The sequence below is a fragment of the Amphiprion ocellaris genome, chromosome 19, assembly GCF_022539595.1.
Source record: "Amphiprion ocellaris isolate individual 3 ecotype Okinawa chromosome 19, ASM2253959v1, whole genome shotgun sequence".
NCBI lineage: Eukaryota > Metazoa > Chordata > Actinopteri > Pomacentridae > Amphiprion > Amphiprion ocellaris.
In genome coordinates this window covers 33,072,096-33,095,273 of record NC_072784.1, presented here as the reverse complement: position 1 = coordinate 33,095,273, position 23,178 = coordinate 33,072,096, and the positions used below count along the sequence as shown (strand labels likewise).

Below are 23,178 nucleotides of genomic sequence, written 5' to 3'. Positions count from 1 at the left end.
CCCAGTCTGGGTTCTGGAGGCGGACATCGTCTCTACTTTAAGATCTGGATTAAAACTTTCCTCTGTAAGGAAGCTCAGAGAACATGTCGGTCAAAAGACAAAAACTTAAATGAACATAAAAACTTGAATGAACATAAAAACTTGAATGAACATAAAACCCCATTGGCTCTGGAGAGTTTCTCTACCGAGTCCTGATGAACAAAGTGTTGGAGGAAATTCAGACTGTGTGGAAAAAATGGTAGAAATTAATTTCGATAGATAGATAGATAGATAGATAGACAGACAGACAGACAGACAGACAGACAGACAGACAGACAGACAGACAGACTGACTGACTGACTGACTGACTGACTGACTGACTGACTGACTGATTGATTGATTGATTGATTGATTGATTGATTGATTGATTGATTGATTGATTGATCCCTGCTGCTGTGTTCTGTTGATGTAAACAGCTCTTACCGCTGCTGTCCACCAAGGGGCAGTAAACTGGCTTGACTCTAACTTCTGAACCACAGAAGAAGAACAACCTTCCGGTGTGTCGTCCGGTTATAAAACCTCCGCTGAGCTCCGGAACCGGACCGAACCTCACAAATCGGCTTCTTCTGCGTAGCAGCGAATGGGGTTTGACAGGTTCTGCAGTCTGGACCGGTCCGACCCGTTCTGGGTGAGTTTCTTTTCATGACCTTGTCGTGTTTTCCTCCAGGTGTTGTTTTACCGGCTCATGCTAACGGACCGGACCGGAACATTACCGGCAACATCCCGGTACCAGATATACATTTATACCCACCACAGACCAGAACCAGAGGCTCTGTTCTGGTCCTGGTTCTGTTTCAGACCTGAGGACTTTATTTATTATACTTATTAGAACAGATTAATGAACCAATAATCATAAAGTTTCAATAAATTAACTGGATTTCTGTCGAGGCTGGTTTCAAACATAAAGATGGAAAAATTAATACAATAAAACTAGAACTAATGGATCCTGGCTGGGCAGAGCTGCCCTGGAGGCTGTTATTTAGTGAAGTTCTCTATCAGAGCTTCATAGCCAGCTGATAGCTAGAGTCTGTTTTAAAGTGTTGGATCGTTAATCATCTTTATCCTGTGAACAGAGGAGGATCTACTGATATCTGGAGGTTCATATTCCAGTCTGAGCAACCTTTCATAGATCAGGAGGACTTCTACATGTCCTTCAGTCCCTCCTGGAGGCTGATCTTCTACTAACCTGACATCTTTCCTCCTGCTGACAGACCTCCAGGTTCAGTGGGTTCATCCTCCAGACTATAGATTAAACCATCAGACACTAACTGTTGCTTTAAACTGCAGCTGAAATCACTTTATCTGGAGTCAAGTGGTTCTGGGCTTTCAGACTGAGGTCACATTAAAGTTCCTCCTTCAGACCAGAACCTGGTATTGATCAGTGATTAATTAAACATCAAAAACTAACAGCAGCTGATCCAGAAAAACAACATTTACCTCTGATTATCTGGAGGGGTATATGTTTACCTGTGGCTGGTACACAACTGGTAAATGATAAATAAACAGCTGGTAAACAGTAAATAAACAGCTGGGAAACAGTAAATAAACAGCTGGTAAACAGTAAATAAACAGCTGGTATACAGTAAATAAACAGCTAATAAACAGTAAATAAACAGCTGGTAAACAGTGAATAAACAGCTGGGAAACAGTAAATAAACAGCTAGTAAACAGTAAATAAACAGCTGATAAACAGTAAATAAACAGCTGGTAAACAGGTAATAAACAGTAAATAAACTGTTTACCAGCTTCCTGCTGGGTTCTCCAGGTTCTTCAGGTTCTCCAGCTTCCTCCCACAGTCCAGAAACATGCTGGGTTTAATCAGTGATTCTGAACTGTCTGTTGGTGTGAATGTCTCTATGGAGCCCTGAAATAGACTGGTACCTGTCCAGGTGAACCTGTGATAGACTCCAGTGAACATAATGAGGATTAAACGGTGGATGGATAGATGACAGATGGATGACAGATGGATGATGGATGGATGAATGAATGATGATGGATGAATGATGATGGATGGATAGAAGATGGATGGATCGATGGATGGATGGACAAATGATGATGGATGGATGATGGATAAAAGATGAATGATGGATGGATGGTGGATGGATGGTGGAGGATGAATGATGATGGATGGATGGATGGATGGATGGATGGATGGATGGATGGATGATGATGGACGATGGATGATGATGGATGGATGGACAATGGATGATGGATGGATGAATGATGGATAGAAGATGGATGATGGATGGATGATGGATGGAATGATGATGGATGATAGATCAATGATGGATGATGGATGGATGGATGGATGGATGGATGGATGATGGATGATGGATGATGAATGGATGATGGATGGATGGATGATGATGGATGGTGGATGATGGATTGATGGATGATAGATCGATGATGGGTGGATGGATGATCGATGATAGATGGATGATGGATGATGGATGGATGGATTGATGGATGAATGATGATGGATGGATGGATAATGGATGGAGGATGGATGGATAATGAATGGAGGATGGATGATGGATGGATGATGCATGGATGGATGGATGGAGGATGGATGACAGATGGATGGAGGATGGATGATGGATGGATGATGCATGGATGGTGGAGGATGGATGGATGGATGAATGATGATGGATGATGAATGGATGGATGATGGATGGATTTATGATGGTGGAGGATGAATGATGACAGATGGATGGATGAATGATGATGGATGATGGATGGATGAATGATGATGGATAGCCCTGAGATAGACTGTTACCTGTCCAGGTGAACCTTCACCCTCATTTAGCTGGGATAGACTCCCCCATGACCCGATTAAGTGGTGGATGGATGATGGATGGATGATGGATGATGCATGATGGATGGATGGACGGATGATAGATGGATGATGGATGGATGTATGATGGATAGAAGATGGATGGATGGATGGATGGATGGATGATGGATGGTGGAGGATGGATGGATGAATGATGATGAATGATGAATGGATTTATGATGGATGGATGGATGATGGATGGATGGATTTATGATGGTGGAGGATGAATGATGACGGATGGATGGATGAATGATGATGGATGATGGATGGATGATGGATGGATGAATGATGATGATAGATGGTTGGATGGATGATGGATGGATTTATGATGGATGGATGGATGGATGGATGATGGAGGATGGATGGTGGAGGATGGATGGATGATGGATGGATTTATGATGGATGGATGGATGGATGGATGGTGGAGGATGATGGATGGATGGATGGATGGTGGAGGATGGATGGATGATAGATGGATGGATGGATGGATGGATGGATGATAGATGGATGGATGATTGATGGATGCAATGATGATGGATGATAGATTGATGATGGATGGATGTATGATGGATGATGGATGGGTGATGGATGGATGGATGGTGGATGATGGGTGGATGATGGATGGAATGATGATGGATGATAGATCAATGATGGATTGATGGATGGATGGATGGATGGTGGATGATGGATGGATGATGGATGGTGGATGATTGATGGATGATGGATGGTGGATGATGGATGGTGGATGATCAATGGATGATGGATGGTGGCTTGATGGATGATAGATGGATAGATGATGGATGGATGATTGATGGATGCAATGATGATGGATGATAGATTGATGATGGATGATGGATGGATGTATTATGGATGGTGGATGATGAATGGATGATGGATGGATGATAGATGATGGATGGATGGATGGATGGTGGATGATGGGTGGATGATGGATGGAATGATGATGGATGATAGATCAATGGTGGATGATGGATTGATGGATGATTGATGGATGATAGATCGATGATGGGTGGATGGATGATCGATGATGGATGATGGATGGATGATGAATAATGGATGGATGATGGATGATAGATGGATGGATTATGATGGATGGATGGATTGATGGATGAATGATGATGGATGGATGGGTAATGGATGGATGATGGATGACAGATGGATGGAGGATGGATGGATGATGCATGGATGGATGGATGGCTGGATGGTTTCTGACTGCGTGTTTCTTCTTCCAGGACTGGAACCGGACGTGGAACACACCTAACCCAGACGTGACTCCGTGTTTTCAGAACACGGTTCTGGTGTGGCTGCCATGCCTATACCTATGGATCAGCGCCCCTGTCTACCTCATCTACCTGCGCAGCCACAACCACGGCTACATCTGCATGACTCACCTGAACAAGGCCAAGACTGTGAGTCCACTCTTTCTGCTTGTTGTGTCTTTGTTCCTTCTCTGGTCTATCTTCTCTTTCTGGAGCTGAATGAAAACTCTGAAACATCTCAGTTCTGCTCAGCATAGAGGAGGTGGAAACATGGAGGTTCAGATCCGGGATAACGGCGGTTCTGAAGCCAACATTAGTCAGCTGTAGGATTAATCTCCATCTGAGTTCCTCTGCAGCCTTCACCCGAAACCACAGAATTAAGCATCAGTATTTTTTATCATGGAACAAGGAGCTTTAGAGAAGATCTGGACTCACCAGGCTCAGGGAACAAATGAGTGAAGACAGCAGGGCTTTGTAGGGAGCTCCTGGTCAGTGATGGAGGTCAGGAAGGTCATCCCAGGTGTTCTGGACCAGCAGGAGGTCCCAGATGGACCTCCTGTCTGGGAGGAGGAACCATCTGATCTAGGCAGTCAGAACATCAGACCCTGATGTATCTGAGGGTTTAGAGTCCCACTGACCTCAGTACAGCTGCTAGTCTACAGCTCTGGAAGCCCAGCTAGTCCTGCTGGGTCACATGGTTCCTGATTTTAGTAGTGTGGGTCCTGGTGCTGGTCCTTTTTCTTGTCCTGGTGCTGGTCCTGGTCCTGGTCTTGGTTGGTACTGGTTGGTTCTGGTCCTGGTCCTGGTTCTGGTCCTGTTGCTGGTCCTGGTCCTGGTTGTTACTGGTTGGTTCTGGTCCTAGTCCTGGTCCTGGTCTTGGTTGGTTCTGGTCCTGGTCCTGGTCCTGGTCCTGGTTCTGGTCCTGGTGCTGGTCCTGGTTGGTCCTGGTCCTGGTTGTTACTGGTTGGTTCTGGTCCTGGCGCTGGTCCTGGTTGGTCCTGGTCCTGGTTGTTACTGGTTGGTCCTGGTCCTGGTTCATTAATAGTGCATCAGTACCTGCAGCAGTTGACACCTCCAGAACTTCTAAACCTGCCAGAAGAACCAGACTTGACTTTGTTCTCCTCTCCTCAGGCCGTGGGCTTCCTGCTGTGGATCGTCTGCTGGTCGGACGTCTTCTATTCGTTCTGGGAAGCGAGCAGCTCCAGCGTCCCGGCAGCGGTCCACTTCGTCAGCCCAACCTTACTGGGCCTGACCATGGTGAGATCATCTGTTCACCCATTTCCCTCATGACTAATGAAGTATCTATCAGCCTTTATTTACACCGTTTCTCTGGACGTTCCTCTGATTGTGCTGAACTATAGCATGTTTAATCAGTCCGTTGTTGTACAGTCTGTGTGATTCTGATGATTTTATCCTGTATAATCTATAACTATTCTGTTTCTCCAGCTGTGTTTTACTTAGTTAGTTGTTGTGATATAACATCTGTCCCGGTATCTCCAGCTGTGTTTTATTCAGTGAGTTATTCTAATATAACATCTGTCCTGGTATCTCCAGCTGCTGGCCGCCCTGCTGGTCCAGTATGAGCGGATGAAAGGCGTCCAGTCTTCTGGGGTGATGCTGATCTTCTGGCTGCTGACTCTGATGTGTGCCTCCGTCAGCTTCAGGTCCAGGATCCTGCAGGCTCTGGACCAGGTCAGAACTCTGAGCTGGATCACTGAAGTTAACGTGACTCTGTGCAGGTCCAGGATCACTTTGCTGCAGAAACAGTGAGTGTGGTTGTGTGGATCAGTGTGTGTGTGTTCTGTGTTTCCAGCCTAAGATGGTGAGTGTGTGGAGATACACCACCTTCTACATCTACTACGCCCTGCTGCTGGTGGCCCTGGTCCTCTCCTGTTTCACCGACCGGCCGCCGCTCTTCTCTCAGACTGTCAAAGACTCGGTGAATCTCTCCTTCGTTGTTCTTTCAAAGATGTTTCCTGAAGTCTGGTTAAACCGTGTCCTGTTCATGGGTTCTATCTGAGGCGTTTCATCGGCTCTAATGCCGTGTTTCGTGCTTTAAAGTCATCTCTGAGTCTAACTGAAGGTCTTTCTGTCCAGAATCCCTGTCCTGAGCCTGGAGCTTCGTTCCTCTCCAGAATCACCTTCTGGTGGATCACCAGGTGAGCAGAGCTTCAGGTGTTGGAGCAGTGGCATGAACGCCAGATGGGTTTTACTCTCCAGATAACAGGAATGCTCAGACTGAACTAGTATTCTAAATTAGTTTGTCTTCTCCATGTTCAGGTCTTCTGCAGGTGGTTGGTTTGTTTGATTTTACAGAATCAACCAGAGACTAACTCTGGAGTTTTTCAGAGAAGGACAGTGTTTGGTTCCATCGGGGATTTTAAAAGTTCAGAATGATCAGGAATTATCCAGAACCGGTTCCTCTGTCCATATAAAGGTCTAAAGCTGTCTGGTCTCCAGCGGTGGTCCAGTTAGTAGAGATCTGCAGACATGAAGACCTTCTGACCTGCTGGTTCTCAGTTCATCTCATTTCTTCTTTTCAGAAAATCTCTGAACCATCTTCAGCTGCTTTCTGTCCCGCTGCAGTGAATCCTCCTGTTTTTCCTTAACCCCCGACACCTTTTAATTCTCCAGGAAGGTTCTAGGACGGTTCTTCCTGGTGGCTTCACTTCCTTTTTCTGAACACTTTAACTGTCTGTTTATGAATGCTGGAAGACCAGTCCGATCACTTACCAGCTGCATCTCTACAGCTGTACTGAACCAGGATCAGCTCTGAGAACTCTGATCTTTGAAGGGAAACGACCTGGTTAAAGTTACTAAAGTTACTCTGTACGGTTAAAGTTACTCCATAAGGTTAAAGTTACTCCGTACAATTAAAGTTACTCTGTACAGTTAAAGTTACTCTGGAGGGTTAAAGTTACTCTGCCTAGTTAAAGTTACTCTCTATGGATAAAGTTACTCTGCCTGATCAAAGTTACTCTGTAGGGTTAAAGTTATTCTGTACGGATAAAGTTACTCTGTACGGTTAAAGTTACTCCATACGGTTAAAGTTACTCTGTACGGTTAAAGTTACTCTTAACAGTTACAGTTACTCTGTATGGTTAGTTAAAGAGGAAATGTGATTACAAACAGCCCATAATGTCATAAGAGTTGTAGACCTTCATGATCTGTCCCTTCTCTGTTCAGGACCTTCTCCCCTTCTCCCTGAGACACTAGATCTTCTACTTCAGACTCTAGATCTTCTACTTCAGACTCTAGATCTTCTACTTCAGACTCTAGATCTTCTACTTCAGACTCTAGATCCTCTGCTTCAGACTCTAGATCCTCTGCTTCAGACTCTAGATCCTCTGCTTCAGACTCTAGATCTTCTGCTTCAGACTCTAGATCTTCTGCTTCAGACTCTAGATCCTCTGCTTCAGACTTTCATCTGTCTTTTCCAGGATGATGGTGACAGGATACCAGCGCCCCCTGGAGGAGAAGGACCTGTGGTCCCTGAACCCGGAGGACCGGTCCCAGCGAGTGGTTCCTCAGCTGGTCCGTCGCTGGAACTCAGAGTGCCAGAAGGTCAAGAGGTCAGGAACCAGTAGAAGCTGTTAGAAACCAACCAGGGAATAAATGAAGGTTTTAGTAGCTTCAGCCTGAAGGTTCTTCATGTAGAACTCTTCATTCATCAACACGTTTATTAGAAACACTCTGACTAATAACGGATTGAATGTTTCAGGACGGAGCAGGGAACTCTGTACTCCCCGAAGAGAGTTGCCCACCCTGAAGGCAAAGAAGGCCAACCGGTGGAAGAGGCTGAGATCCTGCTGGTCAAAACCCCCAAGAAGACCAAGGAGCCGTCGCTGTTCTGGGCATTGTGTCTGACGTTTGGACCCTACTTCCTCATCTCCTGCCTCTACAAGATCATCCAGGACATCCTGATGTTTGTTGGGCCTGAGATCCTCCGGTAACTAGATCCACCTGATCAGAGCAGAGGTTGAAGGATCTGTTGGGTTTTCTCATGGTTTAGGAGGTGAATGTTTGGAGGAGGACTTGGTCTGCTGAATAATCCTCTTCTATCTCATCTGTCTGGTTCCTCCTCAGTTCCTCTTCAGAAGTTTCTTCCATTTTCTCCCCATTAAAGAGATCATTTCTGGGTTTTTCTGTTTAAGGACAGAATGTGTTTTATTCTGAAGAGAAACCAAACCTCTGGCAAACATTTTATTTACTAATGTGAAAAGAGAAGGCCAGATGTGGACACGCTGTCTGGCTGCCGGAGTTTTATTTCTGTTTCCCTGTGAGGTTTGGTAGTGAGATGATCTGGACCAGTGGAGCTGTTGAATCAAGGAATAAATGTTTATAGATCTGTTAGCTGTGTTATTTACAGCATCATGTCTGGGTTGTTTTATCTCTTCCTGGTTCCATGCAGGCTCCTGATCCGTTTTGTGAACGACCCCAGCGCCCCCTCCTGGCAGGGCTTCTTCTACACAGCTCTGCTCTTCCTGTGTACCTGCGTCCAGTCGCTCATCCTGCAGAGATATTTTCACGTCTGCTTCGTCTCTGGGATGCGTCTGAGAACCGCCATCATTGGAGCCGTTTACAGGAAGGTAAAACCTTCAACATTCTGGAGACAGGAAATGAACCAGGTTCTGCTGCCTGGTTCCTCCTGAATCAGACCAGAATAATGAGCTCAGATCATAACCGTCTGTCAGTTTTGTTGTGAAGGTGGTTGAACTACTGCTCTTCCAGGCCTTGGTCATCAGCAGCGCCGCTCGTCGGACCTCCACCGTAGGAGAGATCGTAAACCTGATGTCTGTGGACGCCCAGCGCTTCATGGACCTCATCACCTACATCAACATGATCTGGTCGGCTCCTCTGCAGGTGGTTCTAGCCCTCTACTTCCTCTGGCAGGTAGGACATCGGATCCTTCAGCGGTGGCTTCATGACGTTGGAGACTGTGTGAATGTCTGGTGGAACATGGACTGTGGGGCTTCTAATCTGCAGGTTGCTCCTTTTCTTAGCGGTTCGTCTTTGTGTTCTGCTGTGTGTGAACAGAACCTGGGTCCATCGGTTCTGGCTGGAGTGGCTGTGATGCTGCTGATGGTTCCGGTGAACGCTGTCATCGCCATGAAAACCAAAACCTACCAGGTTGGACTTCACCACAAACCTCATGATCAGATTGACTGTTTAGAGTTCAGACGGTTCTCAGAGCTGTTGGTTGTGTTTAGTCAGTAACAGTAAGACAGAACCAGCAGAACCAGCAAAACCAGTAAAACTAACAGAACCAGCAAAACCAGTAAAACCAGCAGAACCAGTAGAACCAGCAAAACCAGTAGAACCAGCAGAACCAGTAAAACCAGCAGAATCGGAACCAGTAGGACCAGCAGAACCAGTAGAAGCAGCAGAACCAGTAAAACCAGCAAAACCAGTAGAACCAACAGAACTAGTAAAACCAGTAGAAGCAGTAGAAGCAGTAGAACCAGTAGGACCAGCGGAACCAGCAGAACCAGTAAAACCAGTAGAACCAGCAGAACCAGTAAAACCAACAGAACCAGTAGAACCAGTAGAACCAGCAGAACCAGTAGAACATTCTACCAGTTCAGAGTGTGTTCCTGCTGTGGTCGTTTCTCTGAATGTTGGTTCTTCTGAGCAGGTGGCCCAGATGAAGAGCAAAGACCAGCGCATCAAGCTGATGAACGAGATGCTGAACGGCATCAAGGTGCTGAAGCTCTACGCCTGGGAGCTGGCCTTCAAGGACAAGGTGTCGGAGATCCGTGAGAGCGAGCTGAAGGTCCTGAAGAAGGCTGCCTACCTGGGGGCGGTCTCCACCTTCACCTGGGTCTGCGCCCCGTTCCTGGTGAGTGCAGACCTTCATCAGTCCATCCTGTAGAGCAGATGGATGGGATGAGGAGACGATACATGAAAATCTCAGAACATCTGAAAACCAGCTGCTCTGGAAGATTCAGTTCTTCTGCTGCATCTAATGAGGCTTTCTTCTGTCCTACCTGCTCAGGTTGCTCTTTCCACCTTCAGCGTCTACGTGCTGATTGATGAACACAACATCCTTGATGCTCAGAAGGCCTTTGTTTCTCTGGCGCTCTTCAACATCCTGCGTTTTCCTCTAAACATGCTACCGATGGTGATCAGCAGCATGGTGCAGGTCTGAGCTGCTGTAGTCCTCACGTCTGGTCTAAAGATGGTAGAAGTCTGTCATTGACCTCCTCCTATCACCAGGACGGATACGGACGTTAAATCTGCAGCTAAATGAAGTCAGATGAAATGATTCAGTCCATTTTTACTGTACAGATGGAACACAGAACAGCTAAATTAAAGATAAACCTCCAGGTTCTGAATTCAGTTTAACCTCCTGCTGAAATGTGTCCAGACTGTAGAAAACATTCAGACATAAATAAAACGTCTGGTTTATTATCTGTGGATATGAAGAGAACTCAGACTGGAAACCTGATGATGTTCATCTGAAGTCATTTTTATCTGGTGAAGACATTTATTTATTCATTTTGTGGGTTTTTCATTAACAGCCACAGAAAAACTGTAATACAGAGAATAAAAATACTTTATTCATTCTGTTACCGAACCTGAAGTCCTGATATTTCACTACAGACACGTTTAATTAACCATTAATTCGTTAATACAGACTTCCTGCCTTTAGAACCAAACTGTCCTGAATGAATAAATCATAAATAACTAGTTTTACTGCCGCTGCTGTCTCAGAGCTGGATGTTGATTAGATCTGTGGGTTCTTCTCTCCAGGCCAGCGTTTCTCTGAAGCGTCTCCGAGTGTTTCTGTCTCATGAGGAGCTGCAGGAGGACAGTGTTGAACACAAAGCGGTGGCAGGCTGTGAGTTCCTCTGGTCTCCTGATGTAGGTGGAGATGTTCCACACGCAGCGTATTAATGTTCTTCTCCTCACAGCTCCTCACAGCATCACCATCGAGGACGGAGTCTTCAGCTGGTCCAGAACCGAGTCACCGACGCTGAAGAGGTGAGCTTCAAAACATCACTTCATCCTCAAGAAGAAATCAGTAATCAGGAGAATATTCTAGAGAATTATTACAGAATCCACCTCATTTAGCCTCAGTGAGGAAATATCCAGAGGAAATATTGTCCCTAAAAAGTTTAATTAATGAAAAGACGAAGCAGCAAAATGAAATTATTACTTTTATTAATGTGGAAGTTTTTATCAACCAACATTTACTGGTGTGTGTGTTACTCTGTGCTTGTTACTGTGTGTTACTCTGTGCTTGTTACTCTGTGTGTGTGTGTGTGTGTGTGTGTGTGTGTGTGTGTGTGTGTGTGTGTGTGTGTGTGTGTGTGTGTGTGTGTGTGTGTGTGTGTGTGTGTGTGTGTGTGTGTGTGTGTGTGTGTGTGTGTGTGTGTGTGTGTGCGTGTGCGTGTGTGCAGGCTGAATGTGTGTATCCCAGAAGGTTCTCTGGTGGCGGTGGTCGGACACGTTGGATCAGGAAAGTCTTCTCTGCTTTCTGCTCTGCTCGGAGAAATGGACAAACTGGAGGGAACTGTAGCTGTTAAGGTGACAAATACACACAATAACACACAATAATGCACACAAATACACACAATAATACACAGTAACACACAATAACACACAATAATGCACACAATAACACGATAAGACAAAATAATACACAATAACACACAATAATACACGGTAACACACAGTAACACAGTAACACAATAACACAATAATACACACAATACACAGTAACACACAATAACACACAATAACACAATAATACACACAGTAATACACCATAATAAACAATAACACACAATAACACAGTAACACACACAATAACACACAATAACACAATAGTACACAGTAACACACAATAACACACAATAATACACACAATAACACACAATAATACACAATAATACACAAATACACACAATAACACGCAAAAACACAATAATACACAATAATACACACACACACAATCCCTTACCCTGTCCCAGGAGGAGGTCAGAGTTAGACTGTAGATCCTAGGAGGAGGTCAGAGTTAGACTGTAGATCCTAGGAGGAGGTCAGAGTTAGACTGTAGATCCTAGGAGGAGGTCAGAGTTAGACTGTAGATCCTAGGAGGAGGTCAGAGTTAGACTGTAGATCCTAGGAGGAGGTCAGGTTTAGACTGTAGATCCTAGGAGGAGGAGGTCACGGTTAGACTGTAGATCCTAGGAGGAGGAGGTCAGAGTTAGACTGTAGATCCTAGGAGGAGGTCAGAGTTAGACTGTAGATCCTAGGAGGAGGTCAGAGTTAGACTGTAGATCCTAGGAGGAGGTCAGAGTTAGACTGTAGATCCTAGGAGGAGGTCAGAGTTAGACTGTAGATCCTAGGAGGAGGAGGTCAGAGTTAGACTGTAGATCCTAGGAGGAGGTCAGGTTTAGACTGTAGATCCTAGGAGGAGGAGGTCATGGTTAGACTGTAGATCCTAGGAGGAGGAGGTCAGAGTTAGACTGTAGATCCTAGGAGGAGGTCAGAGTTAGACTGTAGATCCTAGGAGGAGGTCAGAGTTAGACTGTAGATCCTAGGAGGAGGTCAGAGTTAGACTGTAGATCCTAGGAGGAGGTCAGAGTTAGACTGTAGATCCTAGGAGGAGGAGGTCAGAGTTAGACTGTAGATCCTAGGAGGAGGTCAGGTTTAGACTGTAGATCCTAGGAGGAGGAGGTCATGGTTAGACTGTAGATCCTAGGAGGAGGAGGTCAGAGTTAGACTGTAGATCCTAGGAGGAGGAGGTCAGAGTTAGACTGTAGATCCTAGGAGGAGGTCAGAGTTAGACTGTAGATCCTAGGAGGAGGTCAGAGTTAGACTGTAGATCCTAGGAGGAGGTCAGAGTTAGACTGTAGATCCTAGGAGGAGGAGGTCAGAGTTAGACTGTAGATCCTAGGAGGAGGTCAGGTTTAGACTGTAGATCCTAGGAGGAGGAGGTCACGGTTAGACTGTAGATCCTAGGAGGAGGAGGTCAGAGTTAGACTGTAGATCCTAGGAGGAGGTCAGGTTTAGACTGTAGATCCTAGGAGGAGGTCAGAGTTAGACTGTAGATCCTAGGAGGAGGAGGTCAGAGTTAGACTGTAGATCCTAGGAGGAGGAGGTCAGAGTAAGACTGTAGATCCTAGGAGAAGGAGGTCAGAGTAAGACTGTAGATCCTAGGAGGAGGAGGTCAGAGTAAGACTGTAGATCCTAGGAGGAGGTCAGAGTTAGACTGTAGATCCTAGGAGGAGGTCAGAGTTAGACTGTAGATCCTAGGAGGAGGTCAGAGTTAGACTGTAGATCCTAGGAGGAGGAGGTCAGAGTTAGACTGTAGATCCTAGGAGGAGGTCAGGTTTAGACTGTAGATCCTAGGAGGAGGAGGTCACGGTTAGACTGTAGATCCTAGGAGGAGGAGGTCAGAGTTAGACTGTAGATCCTAGGAGGAGGTCAGGTTTAGACTGTAGATCCTAGGAGGAGGAGGTCATGGTTAGACTGTAGATCCTAGGAGGAGGAGGTCAGAGTTAGACTGTAGATCCTAGGAGGAGGAGGTCAGAGTAAGACTGTAGATCCTAGGAGAAGGAGGTCAGAGTAAGACTGTAGATCCTAGGAGGAGGAGGTCAGAGTAAGACTGTAGATCCTAGGAGGAGGAGGTCAGAGTTAGACTGTAGATCCTAGGAGGAGGAGGTCAGAGTTAGACTGTAGATCCTAGGAGGAGGAGGTCAGAGTAAGACTGTAGATCCTAGGAGGAGGAGGTCAGAGTAAGACTGTAGATCCTAGGAGGAGGAGGTCAGGGTTAGACTGTAGATCCTAGGAGGAGGAGGTCAGAGTAAGACTGTAGATCCTAGGAGAAGGAGGTCAGAGTTAGACTGTAGATCCTAGGAGGAGGTCAGAGTTAGACTGTAGATCCTAGGAGGAGGAGGTCAGAGTTAGACTGTAGATCCTAGGAGGAGGTCAGAGTTTGACTGTAGATCCTAGGAGGAGGTCAGGGTTAGACTGTAGATCCTAGGAGGAGGAGGTCAGGGTTAGACTGTAGATCCTTGGAGGAGGAGGTCAGAGTTAGACTGTAGATCCTAGGAGGAGGAGGTCAGAGTTAGACTGTAGATCCTAGGAGGAGGAGGTCAGAGTTAGACTGTAGATCCTAGGAGGAGGTCAGGGTTAGACTGTAGATCCTAGGAGGAGGAGGTCAGGGTTAGACTGTAGATCCTAGGAGGAGGAGGTCAGAGTTAGACTGTAGATCCTAGGAGGAGGAGGCCAGAGTTAGACTGTAGATCCTAGGAGGAGGTCAGGGTTAGACTGTAGATCCTAGGAGGAGGAGGTCAGAGTAAGACTGTAGATCCTATGAGGAGGAGGTCAGAGTTAGACTGTAGATCCTAGGAGGAGGAGGCCAGAGTTAGACTGTAGATCCTAGGAGGAGGTCAGGGTTAGACTGTAGATCCTAGGAGGAGGAGGTCAGAGTTAGACTGTAGATCCTAGGAGGAGGAGGCCAGAGTTAGACTGTAGATCCTAGGAGGAGGTCAGTGTTTTGGATCCAGGACTTTGGTCTGTCTGATTTCAGCCACTAAAGGGTTGGAGATGAAGCTCTCGTTGGTGTATTTTGCTCCTCAGGGTTCTGTGGCCTACATCCCCCAGCAGGCCTGGATCCAGAACTCCTCCCTGAAGGACAACATCCTGTTTGGTCAGGAGAGGAGGGAGGCCTGGTACCGGCAAGTGGTGGAGGCCTGCGCTCTCCAGCCGGACCTGGAGATCCTTCCTGCTGGAGACGAGACGGAGATCGGAGAGAAGGTATCAGGATGTAGGACTCTACTGGTGACCTGGTTCTGTTTCTCTGCTGGTTCTGACTCTGCTGGTTCTGTGGTTCTTCCAGGGCGTGAACCTGTCTGGAGGTCAGAAGCAGAGGGTGAGCTTGGCCAGAGCCGTCTACTGCGACCGATCCGTCTACCTGCTGGACGATCCACTGTCTGCTGTCGATGCTCATGTAGGGAAACACATCTTTGATTGGGTCATCGGCCCTCAGGGGCTCCTGAAGGACAAGGTGAGGGCCCCTGGAGCCTCGGCTATATTCTAATAATCTGAGATGAACTATAAATCATAGGTAGAGTTTTTACAGTGTGTTCTAGTTTTTATATCTAGTTCTGTTTATTCCATGCAAGTTCCACTGCTGAGATGTTTGTCAGCATCTGAAACAGAAAAGTTTAGATTCTATTACTGTCCAAAAGACTAAAATATTTCACTTTATGTGTAATAAATACAGAAAATATAAAACTTCACCCTTTTGAACTAAAGAATGTGGACCTCCAGCTGTTCTACTGAGGTTCTACAGATGTTCTTCTCAGATGTTCTCCTCAGATGTTGCTGCTGGAATGATCAGAAAGATCTCATGAAGGTTCTGTTGGACGGATCCTCAGCAGCTCCAGATGGATCAGAAACAGCTCTGATGTAGAACTAGAATCTCCAAATGCTTTAAAATTTATTTAAAATATCCACAAAACTCTGACAATCCATGTGTAGTGTTCTGGACCAGCTTCTCCGTCCTCAGATTAACGCTGGTTCACTTTATCTGACAAACATTTGATGGTAAAAGGTTGCAATGAAGAACGAATCTGTTTAGTTTTATAGTAGTGTCTGATAAAACAGGAAGTGCTGCAGTCCTTCACTGACTCTCTGTGATCCTGGATGTGTTCAGACCCGGGTTCTGGTGACCCACGGGCTGAGCTACCTGCATCAGGCCCACCTGATCCTGGTCATGCTGGATGGGGAGATCACCGAGGTGGGGTCCTACCAGCAGCTCATGGCCACAGATGGAGCGTTCGCAGAGTTCCAGCGAACTTACGCTACCGTCGACCAAACTGAAGACGATGGTGAGAGACAGAGAGCTGGAGGTTCAGATATCTAGCATGGTCATTACTGAGGACCGCAGAGTTCAGGATCGACTCATTAAACCTGTTTCCTTCCTGCATTTAGAATCACCTCCAAAGAGTGGAGCCAAAGGGAAGGAGAACGGCAGCGTGATGGCTCTGGTTGGGTGAGGAAGTCCTCGTTAATGTCTACAGGAACACAAACTGCTAGAAGGTTCGCCTCAGATACTGTTGTAATAGTGTTAACTTCATCATGTATGACTGTTTCTGCAGCAGTCCAGGAGCGAACAGTACTTCTAAAGTGTCTCTGATGGAGAAGGAGGAGAAGCAGCTGAACCAGAAGACCAAGGACCTGAAGGTGGGGAAGCTGACGGAGGCTGATAAAGCCAGCACTGGGAGGGTAGGTGAAGCTTCACTTGTTCATCCACAGCAGAGAACCCAGCAGCGTCAGGTCCAGCTGAAGACTCCAACCTCTGGTCTGTCCTCAGGTCAAGCTATCGGTGTTCTGGTCCTACCTGAAGGCCATTGGACTGGCTCTGTCCTGCCTCAGCCTGCTGCTGTTCCTGGCCCATCACCTGGTCTCCATGTTCTCCAACTACTGGCTGAGTCTGTGGACCGATGATCCGGTGGTGAATGGAACTCAGCCGGACCGCCTGATGAGGTTGGGGGTGTATGGAGCTCTGGGTCTGTCCCAGGGTGAGCTGCTTTCACTCATTCGTCCTGTCTCAGAAATAACATTCCATCTGAGCTGTTTCTGGTTTTTATCGTCCTGCTCCTTCAGATCAGCTGCAGAATTAAAAACAAGCTCTGATCTCTGAAACTGTTTCCTTTGAGAACCTCTCAGTATATTCCAGCCTCAGTAGGAGTGTTTCAGGCCTTGTGTTTGCTGCAGCGGTAAAGTTCAGACAGATGTCCTCCATGAACTGTCCTGCAGGTGTGGCGGTCTTCGGTTACTCCCTGGCCATGTCCATCGGTGGGATCCTGGCGTCCCGGTTCCTCCACCAGTCCATGCTCTACGATGTCCTGCGCTCTCCCATGTTCTTCTTTGAGCGAACTCCCAGCGGAAACCTGGTGAACCGCTTCGCCAAAGAGATGGACACCATCGACTCGGTGATCCCCAGCATCCTGAAGATGTTCATGGGCTCCATGTTCAACGTTCTGGGCTCCTGTGTGATCATCCTGATCGCCACGCCGCTGGTCGCCATCATCATCCCTGTCCTCGGTGTGCTCTACTTACTGGTGCAGGTTAGTTGGAAACGCCAGACTTTGTTCTTTTCATACATTTTCTCTGCATTTGGTTCTACTGTTCCTGGAGAACTGAAGCTCCCAAATGGTTCCTCTGGTGAGGATCTAAATGGCCACTGTTCCTCTGGGTCATTAGAAGTTCTGGACTCGTCTGTCTTTGCTCTGTCCAGAGGTTCTACGTGGCGTCGTCTCGCCAGCTGAAGCGTCTGGAGTCCGTCAGTCGCTCGCCCATCTACACCCACTTCAATGAAACGCTGCTGGGAACCTCCGTGATCCGAGCGTTTGGAGAGCAGGAGCGCTTCATCCGAGAAAGCGACCGGCGGGTAGACCACAACCAGAAGGCCTACTACCCCAGCATCGTAGCCAACAGGTTCGTGTTCTACTCCTACAGCTAGCATTCAGTTCAGCCCAGAATCAACTCATTTAGCTCCCAGGGTTCCTCTGAGCTGCTCCACGTCTTCACCTGCTGTTGATGAATGTGTCTGATCAGGTGGTTGGCGGTTCGTCTGGAATTCGTAGGAAACTGCATCGTGTCGTCTGCTGCGCTGTTCGCCGTCATAGCCAGAGAGAGTCTGAGTCCAGGCATCATGGGTTTGTCCATCTCCTACGCCCTGCAGGTAAACTCATCTGAGTTTTCATATTCAGAGACCAGGCTCATCAGTCTTTGGTGGTTTCCATCATTCTCACTGAGAGGAACCAAAGGAACCTCTAGAACATCTCATGACAGCCGACTTCAGTTTATCTTTAAGGATCTCAGCCTGCTGGTCGTTCCTCAGATCAGGTTTTAGCAGCAGACCTTAGTGGGGATTTCTTTTAATTTCTAGAATAAACAAACATCTGAAATGTTTCATCGATCTGGATCACTGAGGTTGAACTCTATCAGGACAATCTGAAGTACTTTAATGCTCAGTCAGCTGCTAGGATCTCCGTTTGTTTCCATGTCGTTGCTGTGAGGCAGAGCTGAGATCAGGAGTTACTCATCTATAGAACATTAAACTGACCTCCGTGTTGGTTCTGAACCTCCAACGAGCAGCTCACCGCCTCCCTGACCTGGCTGGTCCGGATGTCCTCCGACGTGGAAACCAACATCGTGGCCGTGGAGAGAGTCAAAGAGTATTGTGACACCGAGAAGGAGGTACCTAGTACTAGTACCTAGTACCACCTGTGTGTTTTTGATACTGTCTGCTGCTGTGTTACAGCCAGATGTTGGTTCTATCTCCAGGCCCAGTGGACCCACCAGGCCTCCAGTCTTCCTCCAGGCTGGCCCACCACCGGCTGCATCGACATCAGAGGCTTCGGTCTGAGATACCGAGAAGATCTGGACCTGGCCATCAGGAACATCAGCATCAGCATCTCTGGAGGGGAGAAGGTCTGTGTACTGGTGTGTACTGGTGTGTGTACTGGTGTCCAGTCCGTGGACCTACTTTTCATTGCTCCTCCACCAGGTGGGCATCGTGGGCCGGACCGGAGCAGGGAAGTCCTCTCTGACTCTGGGCCTGTTCCGGATCATCGAGGCGGCTGAGGGGAAGATCTTCATAGATGGGGTGGACATCTCCCAGCTTGGCCTCCACGAGCTCCGGTCGAGAATCACCATCATCCCTCAGGTCAGTGGTCCGAACCAGGGTTTGAACACCTGGTTATGTAAGGTTCCAGGTCGAACATCTGGAACTCTGCTGGTTCAATCAGTCTGGAGAAAGGGTTCTGTTGATGTCCATCACAGCTCCGTTCAGACCTCCAGACCTCCTCAGAGATGATATCTGATCAGGATCATGAGAAAACAGATGAATTCTAACAGTGTTTGTTCAGATGCTTCCAGCTGCTTTCAGATGAACAGAGTTTAGTTTCAGTGACTGCAGAAGATAAAGCTGGAGTTCAGCAGCTTCTGCTTTGGTTCCTCTGAAGGTTTCATCAGAAGATAAAGCTGGAGTTCAGCAGCTTCTGCTTTGGTTCCTTTGAAGGTTTCATCAGCTGCTGCTCTCAGATCTCATAAATCCAGATGTTGAAGCTCTGACAGGACTCTCCTTCCTCTCCAGGACCCGGTTCTGTTTTCAGGCTCTCTGAGGATGAACCTGGATCCTTTCGACTCGTACTCTGATGAGGAAGTGTGGAGGGCTCTGGAGTTCTCCCATCTCAAGAGCTTTGTGTCTGGTCTTCCTGACAAACTGAGCCATGAGTGCAGCGAAGGAGGAGAGAACCTCAGGTAGGACTGCTTCAACCTGCAAACCACCGAAGCTGGAGTCAGGTCCATAAATATCTGGACATTAAACAGTTCAGATGTTCTTTAAGTTCAGATGTTCAGACGTTCAGCTTTAATCTGAGTTTTTACACCACCACACCAGGTGACCAGAGGAACTATAACACATTTCAGAAGAACCCTCCACCTTTATAAAGGACCAAATGTGTTTGGATGAACTATCGTGAGGATAAATCAAACTGTCACTTTTAACATGTGGAACCCATAGACGTCTCCAGATGCTGGGTTTGGTTCATGGTGATGTTCTACCAGGAGCTGACCTCACCAGATTCCAAACTTAAAATTAATTCTAGACCTTTAATCTGCTCCTTGTAGATGAAATAATGAGGGAATAACTCAAACCTGACCCTGGATCAGCTGAGCAGCCTTATAAAGATGGAGGGTCCTTCTAAAATGTGTTTTAATTCCTCCATGTTCACCTGATGTGGATGTAAACACTCCCAACTAAAGCTGGAAGTCTGAACTTGAAGAACATCTGGATGGTTTCATTTCAATCCATTGAGCCCAAATGCTGTAAACTACAGAGTTCATGTCTTCAGCACAAACCAGTAGATGGATCCATAAATACTGAAACTAACTCAGCAGGTCAGCTGGACTCTTTGCTGCTCTGCAGTCGCTCCTCCAGAGTAAAGCAGGAGTTCTCTTTCTGCTGAAATCCATGAAAACACCTGATCAGATGATCTTCTGGTAGCTGATCTTCAGGTGGCTGATCTTCTGGTGGCTGATCTTCTAGTAGCTAATCTTCTGGTAGCTGATCTTCTGGTAGCTGATCTTGTGGTAGCTGATCTTGTGGTAGCTAATCTTCTGGTAGCTGATCTTCTGGTAGCTGATCTTGTGGTAGCTGATCTTGTGGTGGCTGATCTTCTGGTAGCTGATCTTCTGGTAGCTGATCTTGTGGTAGCTGATCTTGTGGTGGCTGATCTTCTGGTAGCTGATCTTCTGGTAGCTGATCTTGTTGTGGCTGATCTTCTGGTAGCTGATGTTCTGGTAGCTGATCTTCTGGTGGCTGATCTTCTGGTTCCCTGCAGTGTGGGTCAGCGCCAGCTGCTCTGTCTGGCCAGAGCTCTGCTGAGGAAAACCAAAATCCTGGTTCTGGATGAGGCCACAGCAGCTGTAGATATGGAGACAGACAACCTGATCCAGTCCACCATCCGGTCCCAGTTCGAGGACTGCACCGTCCTGACCATAGCTCACCGCCTCAACACCATCATGGACTACACCAGGTACTGACTCCAAGTATTTCTGAGTACCAGATTATGAAGTAACAATACTTCACTATCTGTCAGTATGTTTGGTGATCTGGAGTTTATTATTTACTGTAGATGTCAGATTCATCCATGATCTGAGACTAAAGTACAGGTAGAAGTCGATATTAGTGATCACTGAAGGAAGAGGAGCCGCTGCAGTGCTTCTTTGAGTTTCCTAGTTTTTTGTGTTTCTTTGTGGTTTTTTGTGTTGTTTGTGTTGTTTGTGTTTCTTTGAATTTCTTTGTGTTTCTTTGAGCTACTTGAAGGAAAAAACTTTGAACATCTTGTGTGTCCCTCAGGGTTCTGGTGTTGGACAAAGGAGAGATGTCCGAGTTCGACTCTCCTTCCAGCCTCATCAGGCAGCGGGGAACCTTCTACCAGATGGCCCGGGACGCCGGTCTGGTGTGAAGCTGGTTTTGACTGTCCAGCTGCTCTGAGCCTCGTTTAGCTGCAGAGCTTCTGGGATGATGGGACCGAGCAGGTTGTTCAGGTGTTTGAGGTGCTGATGAGACCAAGGTTTAGTTTGAGATGTTCCACCTTCACCTCCGTCCTCATGTAACAGATCCACGCTGCTCCCTGTCGACCCAAACACGTCCACGTTCTCCAGTTCCCACCAGATTCCCTTGGTCTCCCTGCTGTCTGACAGGAAGGGGGATAATGGATCAGTTCTGGTTCTGAGGTCCGGACAGACAAACCTGGACCTGGAGGAAGATCATATGTGCCAAATACTGCCTTTAAATCCTTCATTTGCTCAGAAATGCAGTTTTTAAACATCAGCGATGTGAGAAGAAGGCCGAGTCTTCAGATCCCGTTTAAACAGACAGCACATTAAAATGTCTTTAATTAATGTTATGGTCTGTAAATGTAGAATATTACATGTACAGACTGTTTATATGAAGCCTGGACAGAGTTTCAAAGCAGGTTGCTCATATTTCTGTCTTCATCCAGCAGAAATCACTGGTTTTATTTTACATCCCATAAACACCAGCAGTCACCTCCAGGCTGAGGAGTTCAGCTCCAGTCCAAGTTCTCAGAAAACCTCTGAAATGATCCATCAGTGAAGGCCGCTGGGTTCTTAACAGTCGGATCATTTTAGAGATGCTACATTTAGGGAGTGAAAAGGAAGGCAGAGCGTTGAAACATTTATTACCCAGGATGTTCAGTATTCCGTACTCATAGATCCGTGACAATCTGCTGTGAGGTTTCAGGTACTGTAGACTTTATATTCTACCATCAATCAGCGGACTCACCTGTCCAGCAGGTGTTTCAGTCAGACCAGAGTTCTGACCCTGTAGCTGCCGAAGTTAACTGACATGTCTGAATGTAAAGAACGTTTTCTGATCCATCTTTATCTCTGAGAGCCTCTCCAGGTGTTCCAGCAGCAGGTAAAGAAAACCACCATGACACGCACAACCTGCTGTGGAATCAGCTGAATGGATTCACTTGACTGTTACTCTAATTATTTATTGTGTTCTTGTTCTTTCTGCAACAGCTTTAAGTTGGTGTGTTCTTGCTGCTCATTATTTAGAGGCTTTACTCTATTAAAAGCTTTTGGAGCTGAATTACTTTGATTATACAAAAGTTTAGTTCCAGGAATTCTGCAGTTTCAGGAAAATGATCTTGGGTCTTAAAGAAAACTTCAGACTTTCAGAACAAACTCAGTTCAGTTCTCAGTTCGGTACTTTTATTTTTTAATCAAAAGGTACTGAATGTGCATTGGATGGACATTACTATTGAGTTTTACTGTCTGTTACGTATCTTTGAATTGTTTACAACTAATAAATTATAGAATACTTTTCCAAAGACTCTTCATCTCCAACAGCAATTTAAGTTGGGTTGATGCCTTCATGCTTCTCTGCATTGCTGTATTTAATTCAGTGAGTTTCTGTTTTTTTTGAATAAAGGTGCAAAATGAATGTTTTAATTCAGATCTGTTCAAAAGACACCCAGAAATAAATCCTCCAGTGTGTAATGAGAACAGCTGACATCAGAAAAAGAATGTTTCCTGATAAACACAAATCGAATTTATGCTTTAATGAGAACTACATTTCATAAGGCATCAGATTATCTGAAGGTCATTTTTCTAACTCGTGTTAACATCCATTTAGAACATAGACCTCTGTAGAATATATGCATATATGTATATATATATATATATATATATATATATATATATATATACATATATATATATGTATATATATATATATATATATATATATATATATGTATATATATATATGTATGTATATATATATATATATATATATATATATATATATATATATATATATATATATATATATATATATATATATATGATCATGTTTTATTTAACTGAAGAAAAGTTTCTATCAAACATGTTGTTGAGCAAACATCTAAATGAGTCAGCTGTTCCACATTTGGTTAATTATTTATCTCCTTATAAGAGCTTGTATTT

General features: G+C 46.0%; 1 protein-coding gene across 3 annotated transcripts; it reads left to right on the top strand.

Annotated features, from left to right (window-relative positions):
• The first annotated feature begins 526 nt into the window (after positions 1–526).
• abcc1 (ATP-binding cassette, sub-family C (CFTR/MRP), member 1) lies at positions 527–22,654 on the top strand. Of its 3 annotated transcripts, none has more exons than XM_023295946.3 (31): positions 527–667; positions 4,123–4,299; positions 5,281–5,406; positions 5,704–5,841; positions 5,963–6,088; positions 6,247–6,308; positions 7,590–7,721; positions 7,871–8,098; positions 8,561–8,738; positions 8,881–9,042; positions 9,187–9,279; positions 9,785–9,988; positions 10,145–10,291; positions 10,903–10,990; positions 11,064–11,133; positions 11,553–11,679; positions 14,743–14,919; positions 15,002–15,169; positions 15,821–15,995; positions 16,099–16,159; positions 16,266–16,392; positions 16,481–16,688; positions 16,927–17,237; positions 17,408–17,607; positions 17,728–17,854; positions 18,271–18,372; positions 18,460–18,606; positions 18,683–18,841; positions 19,271–19,437; positions 20,520–20,714; positions 21,038–22,654. In XM_023295946.3, exons 1-31 carry the CDS (start codon positions 620–622, stop codon positions 21,144–21,146), a joined length of 4,539 nt encoding a protein of 1,512 aa, XP_023151714.1. In that variant the 5' UTR covers positions 527–619; the 3' UTR covers positions 21,147–22,654. The 3 variants fall into 3 exon arrangements, with proteins under 3 accessions (XP_023151714.1, XP_035797742.1, XP_035797741.1); XM_035941849.2 differs by having other exon boundaries at positions 8,857–9,042; positions 16,269–16,392; XM_035941848.2 differs by having other exon boundaries at positions 8,857–9,042.
• Positions 22,655–23,178: the final 524 nt, after the last annotated feature.